Source organism: Polistes canadensis, unplaced genomic scaffold (assembly GCF_001313835.1).
Source record: "Polistes canadensis isolate GaletaPanama2010 unplaced genomic scaffold, ASM131383v1 scaffold_37, whole genome shotgun sequence".
NCBI classification, from domain to species: domain Eukaryota; kingdom Metazoa; phylum Arthropoda; class Insecta; order Hymenoptera; family Vespidae; genus Polistes; species Polistes canadensis.
In genome coordinates this window covers 629809-646883 of record NW_014569584.1, presented here as the reverse complement: position 1 = coordinate 646883, position 17075 = coordinate 629809, and the positions used below count along the sequence as shown (strand labels likewise).

Genomic DNA, 17075 nt, shown 5'->3' with positions numbered 1-17075 from the left:
TATTTATTTAATATTAATATTATTTAATTTTGGTATAACATTTTCAATGTTTATATATTAATATAAAATAATAATTTCAACGACAGGGATATCTGTTGATCTTTTTTGTAAACTCGAAACTGCCGATACATTCAAGTAATGATGATCTCGCCGTGTTTTGTGTTTCTAAGGAAAATAATTTATTAAGAAATATAATGATTGTTTAATTAAATTACATATATGTATATGTAATCTTAATAATCATTTTTTTTAAATAAAACAAACAGGTATGTTTCAAATACAAAGTATATAAGATTACATGAAAGTTATATGTTATTCTAACCTCATTGTTACATTATTGTGTAGATAAGTACACTACGTTATAAAAATAATATTTCTTGGAAAGAACTTGCGTTGATATAATTCTTAGAAAAATGACGGCACCAGAGGCAATGCAAGTTAGTTCATTACCCTTACCACCTTTACAATACATCAATTTATATACAGATGAAAATATTCATCGTGGAAGGGCACCTAAGCCTCCACCTCCAGCTCATGATAGTTATTCTATGTTCGGGAATGTATTTAATGCCGACGATAGTATCATCAGACCCTTGGAAGCTCAAGGAATCAAAAGATTATATCCTCAACACTTTGATCGACGACGTGAATTAAAAAAACTTAACCATTCTTTGCTGGTTAACTTTTTAGATTTAATAGATTTATTGGTGCAAAGTCCTGACAGTCCAAGGCGTGCAGAAAAAGTAAGGCATTTATAAAATTTATAATTCTATATTTACATTGATATTTATCTTTTTATTGTTTTTGATGTACTTCAAATAATTTGATATACTTTTTAGGTAGAAGATTTAAGTTTACTATTCATACATATTCATCATCTTTTAAATGAGTTCAGACCACATCAAGCAAGAGAAACTTTAAGAGTTATGATGGAATTACAGCGTAGACAGCGCTTAGAAACATCATTAAGATTTCAAAAGCATCTCGAGAAAGTAAGGAATATTTATTTAAATAAAAAGAAATGACATGTATGGTGATAATATTATGAACTTTAATTAATTAAAGCAATTTTATTTGAGGTTCAACAGATACTACAGCATGCTTTACAAATGCTTCCGGATACTTCAGAATTAGATTCCAAGCTTGCAATTAATATTGATGCGATGGAATCTATCGATACCTTAGGCTCTGAGCAACAAAATATGGATACATGTAGTCAAAGTGATCGTATTATGTGTAAGACGATAGATGATATGATAGCGTCCAATAATTTATTCTAGGATATAAATGTAGTGTTATTTTTTAAAATAATTGTATTATATTATTCATATAAAATGCTACTTTATACATAGTTATTAAATATTTCCTTTTATAAATGTTTATTATTCTCTTTACATTTTTTTTTTGTTTAATACTCTTTTGAATCTTATATATATACATATATATATATAAGGATATAAAGAACAACATACATGTATAGAGTATAACATCATTTATTATATCAATAAGATTATATTGCAGAATTACAAAAAATGAATTAATGAATTCAATTAAGGACAAGGAAGAAGGAGTACCTAAAACTCACCTTATGAGCAGCTATAATCAAAGTACAATACAATACATACAAAACCTTAGAACACCTGTAATGAAAAACATATCGATAATATTAAAGGTCTCTGGAAACTTTACCGTGCCCCATAAGAAATCTGTAAAGTAAAATAGTTATTTCTGTATAAAGTTCTTTCCTTTAGCTTCCACTCTTGTACCAGCTTCTGTAAAATAAAAAATATTTGAAATCAGTTTAATAAGATCATGATCAAAGAAACTTCCGGAACTGTATACTTCTAACATATAAAGTAAACAAAAGTATTCAAATAATAGTTAGAAATATTCAAGAAATAGTAGAAAAATTATAATTATAAGACTTTTTATTAATATGTTTGGAGAAGCTTAATATAGATCAAAATAATAATCACAGCGTCTTTTGTTTTTTTGATCACGTCTTTTGTTTTTTTTGTTATTTATTTTTTTTGTCTTTCATTAACAGCTGTTTTCCTCAACATGAGCTGCATCTTAATTCCTGCCAACAAATAAATTCACAGGGTAGGACACAAGATACAAAAGTTACTTAGGATAAGACAGAGAGATGTTACGATTGCTAATAATTTGATATGACATATTTTTCAGAAAGAGTAATATCCTCTTTCTTCTAATATATCTCCTGACACTGCACGAACACTATGACTTTCTTGATTCGATGAGAATATTACAATTTTATAGAACTTCTTATTTTCTTCTTGTGCTTTTTAGCCATTAAGCACATGCATAATAATTATGTTATTTCAATTTTCAATAGAAAAATGTATCTTTGACATTTTTTTTGTTCTCTCTATAAGAAACAAATATCTTTCTTCTTAGTTAAACTCTTCATATTCATGTTTTTTTCATCTTGGTTACACAGAACATATAGTAGTTTCTCTAATTTTATCTTGTAGCCACATTATGTGTACATACACTGTGCAGATTTAAATTAGCTTCCGTTATATACCATTTACATACAGATGTTATCAAATCGAAGTATTTAGTTCTATTTTGTTTGATGTTAGCAGAGTAATCATGAATGAATAATTATTATGGCTATCATATTTTATATCGAATAAAGTTATGTTTCTATTTTTGTTAATAATTATTCCGATATTATTCATATTTTGTTCTGCATTTTCAAAACAAATCATTTGTGTTCTCTTTGCTTGTTTCCATAAGATTTTTATGAAGTTGAGACATTCACATAACCACTCTTCACACATTTGAGGAACGAAGAATGTCTTACTTGTTCCGTCACATTTGTTGACACCATAATGATGTTGATATTACACTTCTACATACTTTTCTGTACACATATATTTTTAAGGTCTGCATGTATCACTCTCTAAGATTTTAAATGTCTCCTTTATTTTAAAAGTTCGTACTATCTGATATTTAGTAAAAACTTTTTCTCCAGGTACTACGTCCTCTTGACCTGTAGCCTCCTCGTCCACCAGACCTATTACCTCTAAATCTACCACGGCTTCCTAAATAAAAAAAAAGAGCAATTAGTTAATATAAATAAAATCACTTTTCGATACTATCAGTAGTAACTATAGATATCCGTAGATATAAATGGGTTTATTATAAAGATCATTAAAGTATGTACCATAATTGGAGGATATATTTGAACTGTATTTTCCACTTGGAGGTGTATATATTTCCCTTTTATTGCTTTTGTCTTCTTTATTCCGTTTACTGGAACTGCTATCATTTCCAAATGTTATAGGAGTATGTCTCTTCTGACTTGAAGAATTTTTTTCGCTCTGATATAAAGAAAAATTTCAACATATGAATATATAATTATAAACATCAACTATACATTTTTATTAATTTTTTTGTTTGTAATATAATTACCTTCTTATCGTTCATTGTTGTTTTCCATGAAAGATGTATCACACTCTTAAAACTGGGTGGTGAATGAAATAGATCTTTAATTAAAGTATTGATGTTGTTTGTTGTCTTCAATGCTACTACTTTCAACTGATTTTCTTCTGTATTTAATTCCTCTTCAGACTTGCCACTAATTGCCTCGCGTAATTTTTTAATATATCCTTGAATCCCTCGAGCAAAATATTGTAGTCTAAGTCTGAATTCTTTAAGTTGTTCTGGATCTTTTACCAGAAATTCAGGTGTTTGCTTACATAATTTGTGAAAAGCATACATTAAACATTCCACATGACTAAATTGTAACTTTGGGACATCCGTTATCTCTGTGGCTGGTGGAAGAGGCATATATGTCTAACGAGAAAAAGAAAAGAAACAAAATTAAAATTAGAAAGTAAAATTTATAATTTTTATAAGAATCAATGCATTAAAAAACGATTTTACATACAATTAGTGTGTTATATAATTGTTGTACTTTTTCTTCCGGATTTTCGATTGTTCCGCAAAATACAGTTAATTCCGCAAGAAGTTTTAACAATTCCAACTGACTATCCCTTCCATCGGGTGTATTAATTAATGATAAATGGGGTAAAACTTGAATACAGATATATGAAACAAATCTTGATGAATCAATTTGAGACTGCAAAAATAAAAACATAAGAAAAAATCAAATACTTATTAAATCTAATATCACATATATAAAATTACAATTCCACTTTTAAATACTTCAATATTTATATATAATATGAAATCTTACACTAAAGAATGGAAGAGCATGTTTGATACATTGTATCAATCGGCTCCATTGCTCAACATTTGTATGTTTAAATGGCACAGAAAGTTCAGCTTGTTCTACCGTAATATCAATTAATTCTTGTTGACCAGAAATAGTAGAACCTAATCTAGTCCAGCTAAGAACTTCCATGATACTATGAAATTCATCAGCTGTTACATCCTAAAAAGATCATTCATTAAAACAATAATATAAAGTAAAAATATATCATAAAATTATACAAAATAGAGAAACCTACTTGTAGGACTTTTTTGCACTCTGAAATTAACAAATCTTCTGGTTCTTTAGTAATAATATCATGACCTATTGCTCTCAATTTCGTCGCTAAAAATTTAATACACCTTTCCCTTGTCCCGTCATCTCCGTTGAGAATTTGACTAAAGAATCCACTTATTGTACCTTCATGAAAGATAAATTATTAATACATAATATAAATTATATATATATATAAATAAAATATTATTATTTTCTAATTTCTATTTTTTCAAATTCAAACCTTTTGGATCACTTTTCAAGAGAGACATAACACTATTATGTACAACTGCTAATTCAGATGGATCTTGAGCTTGTAACAATTGTGCTAAAATGTCAGCAATTTTTGCAGTGTACTCTTTGTTATCCTTGCACAAGGTAGGCAAATCTTTAATAGCTTGCTTCCTTATCTGTATTACAATTATATTTATAATTACATTTAAGTCTGTATCAAATGTTTATATTTATTAAATAATTTCAAATTACTTACCGCCATATCTTCATCCTCGCACAAGTCTAAATGGGCATCTATCGCCTGATCGGCTAACTTAGGAAAATTTTTGAAAAACCTTGCAATAAATTGAGATGCTAAGCGTTTTTCCTTAGATGATCCTTTTACAGCAGTTAAAATTTCTAAGTATTCTTTTTCATGCTGAAAAGAACAAATGGCAGATATTTGATTGATTCTTCTTTGAATGCGACTAGTATATAGAATAATAAAGGAAAATCTTTTTCAGCGATAAGCTAAAGTAATAAATGCTAATTAAATTAAAATACATAATAATGTTACACAGCAAAATTTTTAACAAGTACTACAATTTCTCAAATAAATACATATTGGAATGCGTTACAACGATAAGGGACTTCAAAGATAAACATTAGTTGTCAGAAAAAGAGAGTAACATACAGAATGAATCTTCTAGAAGAACTAAACATTATAAAAGATCAAAGTATTGAAAAATATAAGAAATAATTAAATTTCATAAAATTCGGTCGGTACCATGCTCCTTAAAAGCTTATGAGTTTATTCTTATACAAACATTAGTGCTTTTCATAACCAAATAAATACTTACTTCAGCTAACTTATCTTTGGCATCAGCTAAAATGCCAAAGTTTTTATACAACTTTTCGATGCTATCTGTACTCATGATAAAGCTTAAGTTGTAGTAAAATATAAAGGCACAAAATTCATAAATATGAACATAAACTTTTGAAAGAGTAATAGAACCGGTCACGCTGCACACCAAACAGTATTAAAGATGGTAGATCGAAGTCGGTTGAATCGAATAACTGTATATAGATGGCTATAAAGTGCGTAAAATGGCGTCACATGTGAGGCATCAGACTATATTCACTAAATGTATATTATGCTTAAAATAACTGTTAGTTCATAAAGTTTGTCTACACCTAGTTGTGATTATTATCTACAAATTCTGAATCATATTACATGGCATCACAATTTCACATAATCTAGCCTATTCTGAGCGTACTTTGAAGGTCAGTTTCACACTAGATGTTAACAAATATTGTTTTCAGAATAAAAGTATGAAAAAAATATACATTATAATATTTATTCTTTTCAAAACTGATATAAATATATATCAATAATTATATTAACAAAATATTAACTAACTCTAGAGACATATCTTTTCATGAAGAATTTAAGTTTAAAAAGAGAAAAATGATTTATGAATACCCCATAATATAATATTTTATGTATTAAAAATTATACAAAATCGTCTATAATTGTTTATTTTCTTATTTCATTAGACGTTTATCGTATCGGTACTAGAAATATTTAAATTTATCGATTACATAGCCATATTGATTTTTAGTTCGATCTATACCGCATTTAGCGCTGTTATTGAACTTATCGATATTGAGTTTCCATTATACTTCCGTGTGATTGGACACTATTATTACAGGACTACCGGTTTTTATTACAACAAGAAGTAATTATTTTTGTTGAATAAATAAATCAAAACTAGTTAATAACTAAAGTAAAATTGATTTAGTCCTTAGTAAAGATATAAATATATTCCTATAAATAATTCTAATCTAAGAACGAACAATCGTTCGATATTTAACTAGTATTAGATATGGTGTTTTTCGTTCTTTGAATGTGGCATTCTTTAATTTCTATGAATTTAGTGCAAATACGGCTTGCATCCTAAAGGATATCCTCTGGCATCTGGTAGTAGACTATCTATGTGTAGTCATAGTTATGTCCTGTGTATATTGTGCCGCTGACAATGACCAGGAGCGGTAGTGGCTGTGATAAGTGATTCTGTGTCCTTCCCTATCGTGGTAAACGCGTAGTGGCAGTGGAGAAAGATACTTCGTCAGTCGAGGAAAGAGTGCAACCCTTGATGATTCGTGTTTTACGTGGCGTGCAGAGTAGTCGGAGCTTACAATTATGATTAATATATCGGCCAAGTTGCACGACCTGTGTCGCCTTTGTTTATCCACGAAAGATGTCAAAACATCCATATTTGAGGAGCAAGGCTTACAGCAAAATCTCGCCGACAAGATATTAGCATGCCTCGGTGTTGAGGTAAGTTATGGCAAATGTTTCTATCCGATTCTTCTGTTGATATCGTGATAAATTAAACACGACCATCTGTGGACCTCGCACTTGTATAATGTTATCCGCTTCTTTGCTCTCTTTTTCTATTCTTCTCTTTTCCTTCCCCTTTCTTTCTCTATCTCCTCTCCCCCTTTGTCCCTATAAGCCGCCATCACCCTTCTTCCTCTCTTTTCTTTTCTCCTTCTTTTATATATGTTTATGTGTGCGTGATATATATATATATATATATATATATGTATGTGGAGTGCTCTGTTACTCTCTCTCTCTATCTCTTGCTCGCTCTCTGTCTGCCTCTTTCTCTCTCTTTTCCTTTTATCCGTTTGCTACTCACTTGCTCTCTCTATCCTCGTCCACACACTATGCGCGCGTGTGTGCCACGAGAGAAAGTTTGGCAAGAGATGTGACCGCGAGATAAGGTAACGATTCATGGGAGCATTTAAAATGGCACTGATAAGCTTCGTTCCACTCTTATGCAGTCTTCTGGGAGTGGGGAGCTCCTTATATGGACGACCTGTTATCAGGTTTCACACGCGGATTCCACAAAATGATGTGACGTTAGACTTTTATAGGCTTTATCCTTTAACACGGAGATTATGACTCTTTAAAATAATATTATGAATAATACATATTGTAAAGGTAATGACTGTTTAGAATATAGATATACATAAACTCTTGCCAAACCAACATCTTGAACATTTTTTTTTAAAGTATTTTTTTCATTTTTACATGCATACATTTACATTTTTATGTTATTAATTCTTTGTTCATTTTTTTCATATTTTTTTGTCTGTAAAATTTTTTTTATTTTATATTCCTAATATTATTTTTTTTCTTCACTCTTGAACAATATTTTGTATCTGTGTGTGTGTGTGTGTGTGTATTCTGTTTCTTTTTAAAATTCTATGTGTATTGTTTAAACTGTAATTATATTTATTTGTAATGTTAATTTACACACATATATACACAATGAAATATTTAATGTTTATTAGTATAAATAAATCTACTCTGATGACTTTAATAATATTAATAAATTATTATCTGTATAAATATCAATTTTGATATAATTAAAAACACTGTAATTTTGATTATATAACTCTTGTAGGTGAAAAAAGATGATTTTCTACCATCTAAGTTATGTACCCGATGTACATTCAAGTTAGAATCACTATACAATTTTCGTGAGTGTGCACAAAAATCAGATAGCTTATTTAAACGGTACCTGAGTTTCCCCCATCGATCATCAATCAATGATGTTCAGGTATAGTTATTTATTATATTTGTTTTATAAATCATTCACAATTTATTAAGATTTGCAAATTTTTGTTTTACTATCTACCTTTTAATATTTTATATTGATAGTTATTTTTTTTTGTCTAGACTATTTTATTTATTTATTTATTTACCACTATAATTAAAAGTGTAATTTTTTTCAGGTAAATTCTTTCTCCACTGCCAAAATATCAGATGTAAATCCCGTACAATCTTTTATTGAATTAAATAAAACGTTATTTAATGAAGACCCAAATTCTCCAGCCAGCATTAATCAAAACACAATACCTCAAATACAAACACACAGATTAGAATTGCGTACAAATGAAGTGCTAGAAAATGATAATAATAAATGTGAACCAGAAGATGATACGTGTTCGTACAGTTCAGATCCAGATAGACTCGAAATAGAGGATCGAGATGAACAAGATACCGAAGGTGAAGAAAATGGCTATGATATGACCATGAAACGAATTAAAATGAACGATAACTGTGAAGATTCTAAACCAGATACACCTCATCATAGTCCAGTTAATAGGATGGATACACCAGAAAGCAATTGTTCGGATACTCATATCGATCAAGAAACTACAAAATTGTGGCAAGCCCTTGCAAAGTAAGTAATCAATGAGAATTTATTAACTTTAGTATTTGATTACTGAATGTATAGGAACAAAAGTTTCTATCTATTTTTAGATTTTCTATCTATATTTACGATTCTGTTTTCTTTTCTTATAAACACAGTACTAGAAATTTGGAAGTAACACGAACAAAAGAAAATAATGTAAACAATGGTTTTACCGGAGAAGCAACTAATCTGCTTCGATCTTTAATCAAAAATAGACAAATTGGTATTACTACTGTTGATTCTAATAAATCGCCTACACAAATAAGATTTTATAAGGACGCTCCAGGAACAAATACTGAACATTCTTTAGCTGATTCTTCTGTACCTGGGGCGAATTGTATTACTACACCATGCATAGAAAATAAAGTACGTATAATTACATATTATAATTTTGAATAATATTTATTTTCATAGTTTTTATTAAAAATATATTTTTTATAATCAAAATTTTCGTATATAAAAAATATTTAAAAAATTACTAATATTTTAAAAATTATTTTAGTTAATATTATTATTTTTATTTAAAAAATGTGTGTAGAAATATTCGGAATAACTCTTTTATGGCATTTTTATTTTTAAGTTATTTTACATGGAAATCGTATAATAGAAAAAATCTCGTAGTTTGCTTAATAATAAAAATGTATAGATTTAGAAACTAGTAGATATAAAGGGCTTTGTGTATTAGAAACCTTTCTTAGGGTCCATTCATTGGGCTTACCTGCTAGCAGGTAAAAAACCCAATAAGAACACGCTACAAGATAATAGATAAAAGGAAAATTCTTTGTCATAGATTTCAAAAATGAATTGGAATGTTCGAACCCTTGGATAGTAATCCTATTCATTGAATTTACCTGAACTTTTAGTAAGAATATTTCTTTTTTAGAATATTTATTCTTATCTATTCTTTTTTAACATATACTATTTGGTGATTTATGTTAACTTCTGAAAAAGGAATTGGAAGTTTTCAATTTTTTAACAAAATTTTTATTTATTGTTTATATCGGAACTTTATATAAAATTAATATTGAATATTTTCTCTTATTTATTCTGCGTAATACATACAATTTAATAATTTTTGACATAGGAAAAAATGAAAGTACTCTATTTTAAAATATTCTATACAAATATGTCTGATTTCTTTCTAGATTACTTCTATAGACAGTAATCCATCCAGTCCAGCTAGTACTGGACGAAAAGAAACTAAAGGTCGAAGAAAACAAAGTTATCCAAGTAAGGCTCCAACAAGCCCAGACACTGCTAATTATCAACATGAGTCTAGCGAAGAGCAAGCACAAGATTTTACTGGATGGTCATATAAAATGAAAATAAAAGTAGGATGAAACTAGTATTTTGTTATCATTTAATTATTTATATAAATTAAAGTAATTAGATATTTTTATTTGTTTGTTTTCTTATAATTGTCTCAGGTTGACGATCAAAAACCACAATTCGATCAACAAAGTGGTAATAATACTAAAAAAAATGATATGGCTTGTACTAATTGTGGTACTATGACTACAACGATCTGGCGGAGAAATATGAAGGGTGAAATGGTTTGTAATGCGTGCGGACTTTATTATAAACTTCATGGAGTTAATCGTCCAGTTACCATGCGAAGAGACACAATACACACACGCAGACGCCGACCTAAAGGCGAAAAACAAACACGACATAGAAGTAATAAATCAGAATTTACTATTATTTTCTTTATTAATTTAAATTTCATAGACTTGATAATATTTTAATAGATTTATATTGCATGGGTTAATCTTTTTTATAATTATTTACTTTAATTAATTGAATTTATAATGTAAATGATAATATTGTAGAAAAAGGAGATGCAGCAGTACCACCACAATCTGAACAATCTGATTCTGAAAAAGTTATGCTGGCGGCTTTGCGTCAAACAATTCAGCCTCATCTTCTAATGGGAGGATTACCACGTATACCTGGTAGCCATGGACCATTTTCTACTACACTTAATTTTCCAATGATGTCGGGTTATGTACTACATGTAAGTTTAATTATGAGCTTATCTATTTTTCTTATGTTATGAAAATTGATCATTATTTTGTTTTCATTCTTATAGCCTGTGAAAACTGAAGCTCCAGAACAACAACAATGTCTTTCGGTAAAGACTGAAGAAACGCAGGAAGGAGATGAAGAAAATGTTTCAGATGTACCATTAAATTTGGTTGCGACATCGTTAGCTGAAGATACGCAGTGAGAAACTTTGTTCAAGACATCGTACCTAGGTATACATACAAAAAGAATTTCTAAACAGTATGATTGATCCAATAGTATAGAAATGTAAAATGTGATTGAATTTGATGTACAAAAGTGTAAAATTCAATCAAATTTTACAATTCATTAATGGTTAACGTATTTAATAATTATATCTTCAATCTCATCTCTTCACTCTTTATATCTCGAAAATTTGAGATGATATACAGTTGAGGTATTTTTTTCAGCTGTCATCAGGCCCGTGGTACAGAACATGTGAAAGGTATTATGATATTAAGCACACAGTATTAATTACATGATTACTCAAAATGTACATATATATATATATGCATATACATATTTGTGCATGTGAATAAGAATATTTTTATACAAAATTTTCTATGCTTTCGACTGGAGAGCGATGAGTGATCATTGTACATATGTGCATAAATTGTTCTTTCGATGTGTATGTACTTTTGCGTACATGAAGCTAATCGTTGTCTGTTTTAAAAGCAAGGATAGAGCTCGATTGCCAGTAAAATAGTAATAAACAGTGCTAGATTACTGTGCAAGTAGTTTCAAATGAATATATTATGAAGAAACTAATTAATGAAATAAAAAAACTTAACGTTTTGTTCCACGGGCTTTTTTGGTCGCAAATGACATAATAACCAATAATACTCTCGTTGTTTTATATACAATAAGCTTTTTATGAAATGCCTCGTTAAATTTTTCTAGTGTATAAAATTGTATTTTTTAATATGCTTTAGTAATGTATAAGTAAGTACGTATTTAAAAACGATCGAAAAAAATCTGATAGTACATGAAAGAAGCTATTTGAAATATTTTGACATTCATTCGGATATTTAAATTTATCAAATTACATGTCAGTATCGTGTTAAATATTACGCGTTATTAGTTTACATAGAAATTTATATTTTCTATTCTCTTATATCTTTTGTAATTGAACAAAAAATTATATATAAAATATAAAACTTCTATGTAAATTTATGCAAACACGATACTGCAGACGTAAATGTTATTAATAGTTTACTTCCTCATTTTTACTTCCTATGTCAAAACGCTTCTCAACTGCCACAGTACACAGTTGAATCAATTTGTACTTAACAAAGAAAATAGTACACGACCATATAAGATAAGATTCTAAAAGCAATAAGAACATCCTATGGATGCGATATAGATTGTTGTCTTACAATAACAATAACCTGTTAACATGCTCTCTTTTTCTCGACATTGATCGAAAATGTTCAAAATCTTCGCGAATTAATATATGAATAGCATTCGTCTATATGTCGAAAATTAAGATTAAATTTTATTGCTCCACTATTAATATGGCTTTTTATAAAGATTTATCGATTTTTATAGCGTTTTTATAGTTTTATTTTATTTTTTTTATTTTATTTTTTTATTTTTAAAATTTCTTTTTAAATGTTTTCATTATTTTTAATAAATAGAAAGACATAAGCAGTTTCTTGTAACACAGTAGAGATGTTCGTAGTATGGAATATTTTAATAATTTGCTCTTTCTATTTTTTAAGAGTTATTGCCGATCTACTTTTTGCAAGATTGTACAGATAAGATATTAGCGACAGATATTAAGCTGTCTTTAATAGAGCATAATATTATGGCCAATGCATCTACTTATATATTGTTATACTTGACATCGTATACCTAAACAACTTTGCCAAAAATAGATTTAGTCCGTGTAACATAGAATATAGGTAAGAGAATATAACAAAAATTAATATGTTATTTCTCGTACTACATAAAGTCACACATATACACTTTTATATTTCTTTTTGCGAGCTTTTTTTCAATCTGCAATAATTCTTAAACTTATGACAGAGCAAGAAATATAGCTGTAATAGTATGTGGAGCAATTAGGTTTAGTAATTATCAAAGGAGCCTTAAAAACGCATAAGCGTATTACAAATATATTCTATATAACACATAGATACAAATATATTAGACCGATACAATAATAAACGATAGTACTACATAAATAAAGATCAAATACATACAAAAGATATATAAAACATGCCCTTAACAATATAAACAGGTACAAGAAATTTACATCTTAATATAATTTGTGTCAATTTTTAGAATAACTTTGAAAGGACATGTCAAAGAAAACAATTTGTGTAGTACTGTTGCATAGTAAATAATAAAGCACAAATAGTGCTAGTATCGGAGAAATAGATACAAATACTAATAAGAATCTTTTCCAAGTGATCAGAATCTTTGATCACAGAATCTCTTTCTGAATGATATGTTTTCTTTTCTTTTTTTTTTTATCATATTTAATATGCTTTTCGTGAAAACTATTAAAGAAGTCACATATCTTTCAAATGGATCTTTTGTATATATGTTACCATGAAAGACTGAAATTGTAGAATATCAAGGATTAACATGGTGGCTTGATATATGTCTGAAATATTTGCTTAATATCCTTATTTTTGATTTACATTGGTAAATGTCGATATTCACGATGCCCTATTAGTAAGTATTGAATAAAAATATTTGTGTTACATTTTTGGATCATACTTTATTATTAAAAAAAAAGATTATTAATAATAAACATCAATAAACTCCATTAGATCGTACCAATTCTTGACGGCATACACCGATAATGGTTCAAATGTATAAGAATATATTTAAATATTCAGTCTTTCACTGACGTATTTGATATGTGTTGGTATTCACTATGTGAATCTTAATATTATCCAATTTTGGTCTTTAGCAGTAACATATATACACATTGTGAACAGACATCTTTACATAATATATATCATATATTTATAAAAGGATTATTATGTCATATTATAAGTAACACTATAAGATGTAAATTTTCTGAAACATTTGCCTAACAAAAATTCACAATAAAAAATTGAATTTTTAAAAATTGATTATACAATACCAATTCTAAACAAAAATAAGGTGCAAAAATACTGATAACTTATAACATATATTTATATATAAATTAATAAAGCAAATGTTTGAAAGATATGTGTCAACTTCTGGTTTTCATATTAATGTGAAAAGTAAAGTTGATAAAGATCAGGAATTGGAATATATATTGTCTAAGATTCTAAGTAGCATTTTTCAAAATGTTACTAAGTAATAAGGTTGAATGGTGTACTATAACATTTTAATTGTATTATATTTTACAAGAAACAATTTATTTATGGATTATACGATAGAGTAACTTGAACAGGTAAACTGTTAAGCATTTTTCAGTTACGTTTGGCTCAAAGTAACTCGTTCAAAAAGTAATGATCATATTTTTTGTACTATTATGATCGTGTAGGATAAAAATTAGAATTGTTCGAAGCTCTCTGCTAAACTCGAAATTAGAAGATATTTTTTATAATTAGCATGAATGAAGAATGAAGTATTGCTATTATATAATCGATAAATTTATTAGATCTTATTAATAGTTGTCTTTTAATTAAGACTTAGTTGTGGACCACCATAGATTCGAATGGTTGGTTTTAAAGATGATAATGCTGAGGCTTTATATAGATATTTTTATATATCAGTATTCTGCAAGTTTTGATTTTAGTTCTTAAGATTTTAATCAACATTACTTAAAATGACCTTCATAAGAAGAATTGTCTTACTTAATTATTAGATTATTTAGTTAATCTCCTTTCCCCTTGTTTTTGTACACCTATTTTTATAAATTCCCTAAATATTATTTAAACTAATTTATTGCATTCATTGTGTTTTGCATCAATATTTGCATAAGATATTTGGCAATGATTTTCTTAATTTATTGTTTTGACATTGTACTTACATTTTATTAGATACAAGCTTCTTTTTTAACAGTTAATATGTACGATCAGGCACTGCGCAAATGATCATTCCCCCTTTTTTCTTTTCTTTTTGCAAATCAAGTAATCTATTATGTACAGTTATGCAGATGGTCAATGCTTTAGGTGCCTTCTCACCTAGACCTTCTATATATATCCATTTATAGCGATGACATATTTACACGAATGATATATGTACATGCGTATTTTCTCCAAAAAATGTTACATTGTTGACTATTAATATTTGAAACAGTATGATCAGAGGAAAAATGTTTTCTAGAAACGTGTCAAGAGTATGAATGCACGTTTATTTTTAACTTTTAATTTGGTTTACATTGAAAAATATTGATATAATTAATTGCTAGAGTGCCTGAATGGTCTCGGTTTAGGGATATCTATAATGAAGATGTGTATACGACAGCTTCTAAAAACAATTGTATACTTATCGAAGAGGGGTTTTTGCGTAACGATTAAAATATTATTACAAAAAAATTTACTATTTGCTAATCACATAGCACTGTTCCGTCCATCTGCATATTTTTGTTTTGTCTGCAGTAGAAATTTTAAGTCATGTCTACACACATGTCTAATTTAATTCATAAGTATAATTATTCTCATTAGAAACATTCGAAACGCTAAAACCCCTTTCCCATTGTACATGAGTATTAATCTGAACTAATCGACTGAGTATTATTTTTATATAGAACATAATGTTATAATGAATAATAAGGCAAATTAAAAAAATCATGAAAATTATGCGATGGGTATATAAATGCCAACAACAAAAAGAAAAAATAGTATGTATGAAAGTGTAATAGAAAAGGAAAAGTGTAATACATTCAAGCAGCGTGTATTCACCTTATTCCAATTTTTTAGTGACTGATGACTATGAGTGCCCTGGCATATTTTATATACAAAACATTAAAAAATACCATAGCGTTATGAAGCTTTGATCAATAAAGTACTAACTTATTTCAACAAAGCACATGATGACATATCACTGTGCATAGCGATATATGCAAAATAATAATAGCAAAAATTTAATTTTTTATCCACAATTTACGCGATAAGTTGATTCAGGCTTAGGCCAGCAGCTGTTGAGATTATTCAAGGTTGTGTGTATTATTATAAGTATTTTGAATTGTTGAATAGTAATAATGTAAGCGACAGTTTGTATGGTACAATGCATCCTACTTAAACTGTGCCCTCTTGCAGCATAAGATGAAACATCGACTGTACAATTGTCTGAGCTATACACTTCAAATCTTTTTATCAAATCTGCCCTTATTATGATTGATCGCTCCATTTATTTCTTTTCCATTTCCTATTTGCTATTTTTTATCCGTTTTTCTTTTCATTTGTTTTTACTCTCCTTTCTATTTTTCTTTATTCTGATAGACTTTTATTTTTTAAACTCTGTATAAAATTATTCTAAAAATATCTCTGTTAAATTTTTTAAAGCTAATTATTGGGCTGCTGTAATGTAATTTGTTATACGTTAGTTTTTAAGGATCTTTTTAATCGAAATATAAAAATTTGACCATGAATCATTATTATACATATTAAAAGTTAATATCATTATCATATAATGATTTAAGAAAGAAAAAAAAGAAAAAAAATAATCATAACTATTATTTCCAGTCGAACTAGAAATCGCCTAATTACTATAATTTACATTAACGTAAAGCAAAGCTACCTATTACATTGTCATTCATACTTTTTACATTCGATCGATTTTTGTATGAATGTATAAAAGCAGTCCATAAGAAAACGCATGTAGAAATGTGTAATGAAACAATGGAAATGCATATTTAAATATACATTTGCTACCCTTTCTATGATCGGTACGATCCACAAAACTGATATACGACGATGATTATATAATATATAGAAAATTGAAAAGATTTTTACATTATCGAGGGGGCATCTTGTACAAGGGCATTGTTGTGATACCATAAGTACAGCTTCATTGAAACTTAAATAAAAAAGAAAAAAAAAAACAAAAAGAAAAAAACAATA

General features: G+C 28.1%; 3 protein-coding genes across 4 annotated transcripts; 2 read left to right on the top strand and 1 right to left on the bottom strand.

Annotated features, from left to right (window-relative positions):
* The first annotated feature begins 37 nt into the window (after positions 1-37).
* On the top strand, positions 38-1377 carry LOC106784604 (mediator of RNA polymerase II transcription subunit 7). Its single transcript, XM_014744338.1, has 4 exons — positions 38-266; positions 346-743; positions 840-992; positions 1080-1377. Exons 2-4 carry the CDS (start codon positions 414-416, stop codon positions 1278-1280), a joined length of 684 nt encoding a protein of 227 aa, XP_014599824.1. The 5' UTR covers positions 38-266; positions 346-413; the 3' UTR covers positions 1281-1377.
* Positions 1378-1480: 103 nt separating this feature from the next.
* On the bottom strand, positions 1481-6024 carry LOC106784603 (apoptosis inhibitor 5). Its single transcript, XM_014744337.1, has 9 exons — positions 5590-6024; positions 5007-5168; positions 4761-4926; positions 4503-4663; positions 4229-4426; positions 3920-4111; positions 3442-3825; positions 3194-3350; positions 1481-3071 (listed from the first exon to the last, which is right to left on the bottom strand). Exons 1-9 carry the CDS (start codon positions 5662-5664, stop codon positions 2980-2982), a joined length of 1587 nt encoding a protein of 528 aa, XP_014599823.1. The 5' UTR covers positions 5665-6024; the 3' UTR covers positions 1481-2979.
* Positions 6025-6258: 234 nt separating this feature from the next.
* On the top strand, positions 6259-17056 carry LOC106784597 (GATA zinc finger domain-containing protein 21-like). Of its 2 annotated transcripts, XM_014744328.1 has the most exons (9): positions 6259-7070; positions 8206-8361; positions 8537-8988; positions 9117-9366; positions 10146-10331; positions 10428-10677; positions 10830-11014; positions 11090-11255; positions 11472-17056. In XM_014744328.1, the coding sequence occupies exons 1-8, from the start codon at positions 6933-6935 to the stop codon at positions 11225-11227; spliced, it is 1755 nt and encodes a 584-aa protein (XP_014599814.1). In that variant the 5' UTR covers positions 6259-6932; the 3' UTR covers positions 11228-11255; positions 11472-17056. The 2 variants fall into 2 exon arrangements, with proteins under 2 accessions (XP_014599814.1, XP_014599813.1); XM_014744327.1 differs by having other exon boundaries at positions 11090-17056.
* Positions 17057-17075: the final 19 nt, after the last annotated feature.

What these genes read in the sequence shown, in the direction of transcription:
- LOC106784604 (XM_014744338.1), top strand. Translation starts at nt 414, where the DNA reads ATGACGGCACCAGAGGCAATGCAAGTTAGTTCATTACCCTTACCACCT. An exon ending in GTCCAAGGCGTGCAGAAAAA is followed by an intron (nt 744 to 839) that starts GTAAGGCATTTA and finishes TATACTTTTTAG; the next exon opens with GTAGAAGATTTAAGTTTACT. An exon ending in TTCAAAAGCATCTCGAGAAA is followed by an intron (nt 993 to 1,079) that starts GTAAGGAATATT and finishes ATTTTATTTGAG; the next exon opens with GTTCAACAGATACTACAGCA.
- LOC106784603 (XM_014744337.1), bottom strand. Translation starts at nt 5,664, where the DNA reads ATGAGTACAGATAGCATCGAAAAGTTGTATAAAAACTTTGGCATTTTA. An exon ending in GCGAGGATGAAGATATGGCG is followed by an intron (nt 4,927 to 5,006) that starts GTAAGTAATTTG and finishes ATTGTAATACAG; the next exon opens with ATAAGGAAGCAAGCTATTAA. An exon ending in AATTATATAACACACTAATT is followed by an intron (nt 3,826 to 3,919) that starts GTATGTAAAATC and finishes TTTTCTCGTTAG; the next exon opens with ACATATATGCCTCTTCCACC.
- LOC106784597 (XM_014744328.1), top strand. Translation starts at nt 6,933, where the DNA reads ATGATTAATATATCGGCCAAGTTGCACGACCTGTGTCGCCTTTGTTTA. An exon ending in CATCAATCAATGATGTTCAG is followed by an intron (nt 8,362 to 8,536) that starts GTATAGTTATTT and finishes AATTTTTTTCAG; the next exon opens with GTAAATTCTTTCTCCACTGC. An exon ending in CATATAAAATGAAAATAAAA is followed by an intron (nt 10,332 to 10,427) that starts GTAGGATGAAAC and finishes TAATTGTCTCAG; the next exon opens with GTTGACGATCAAAAACCACA.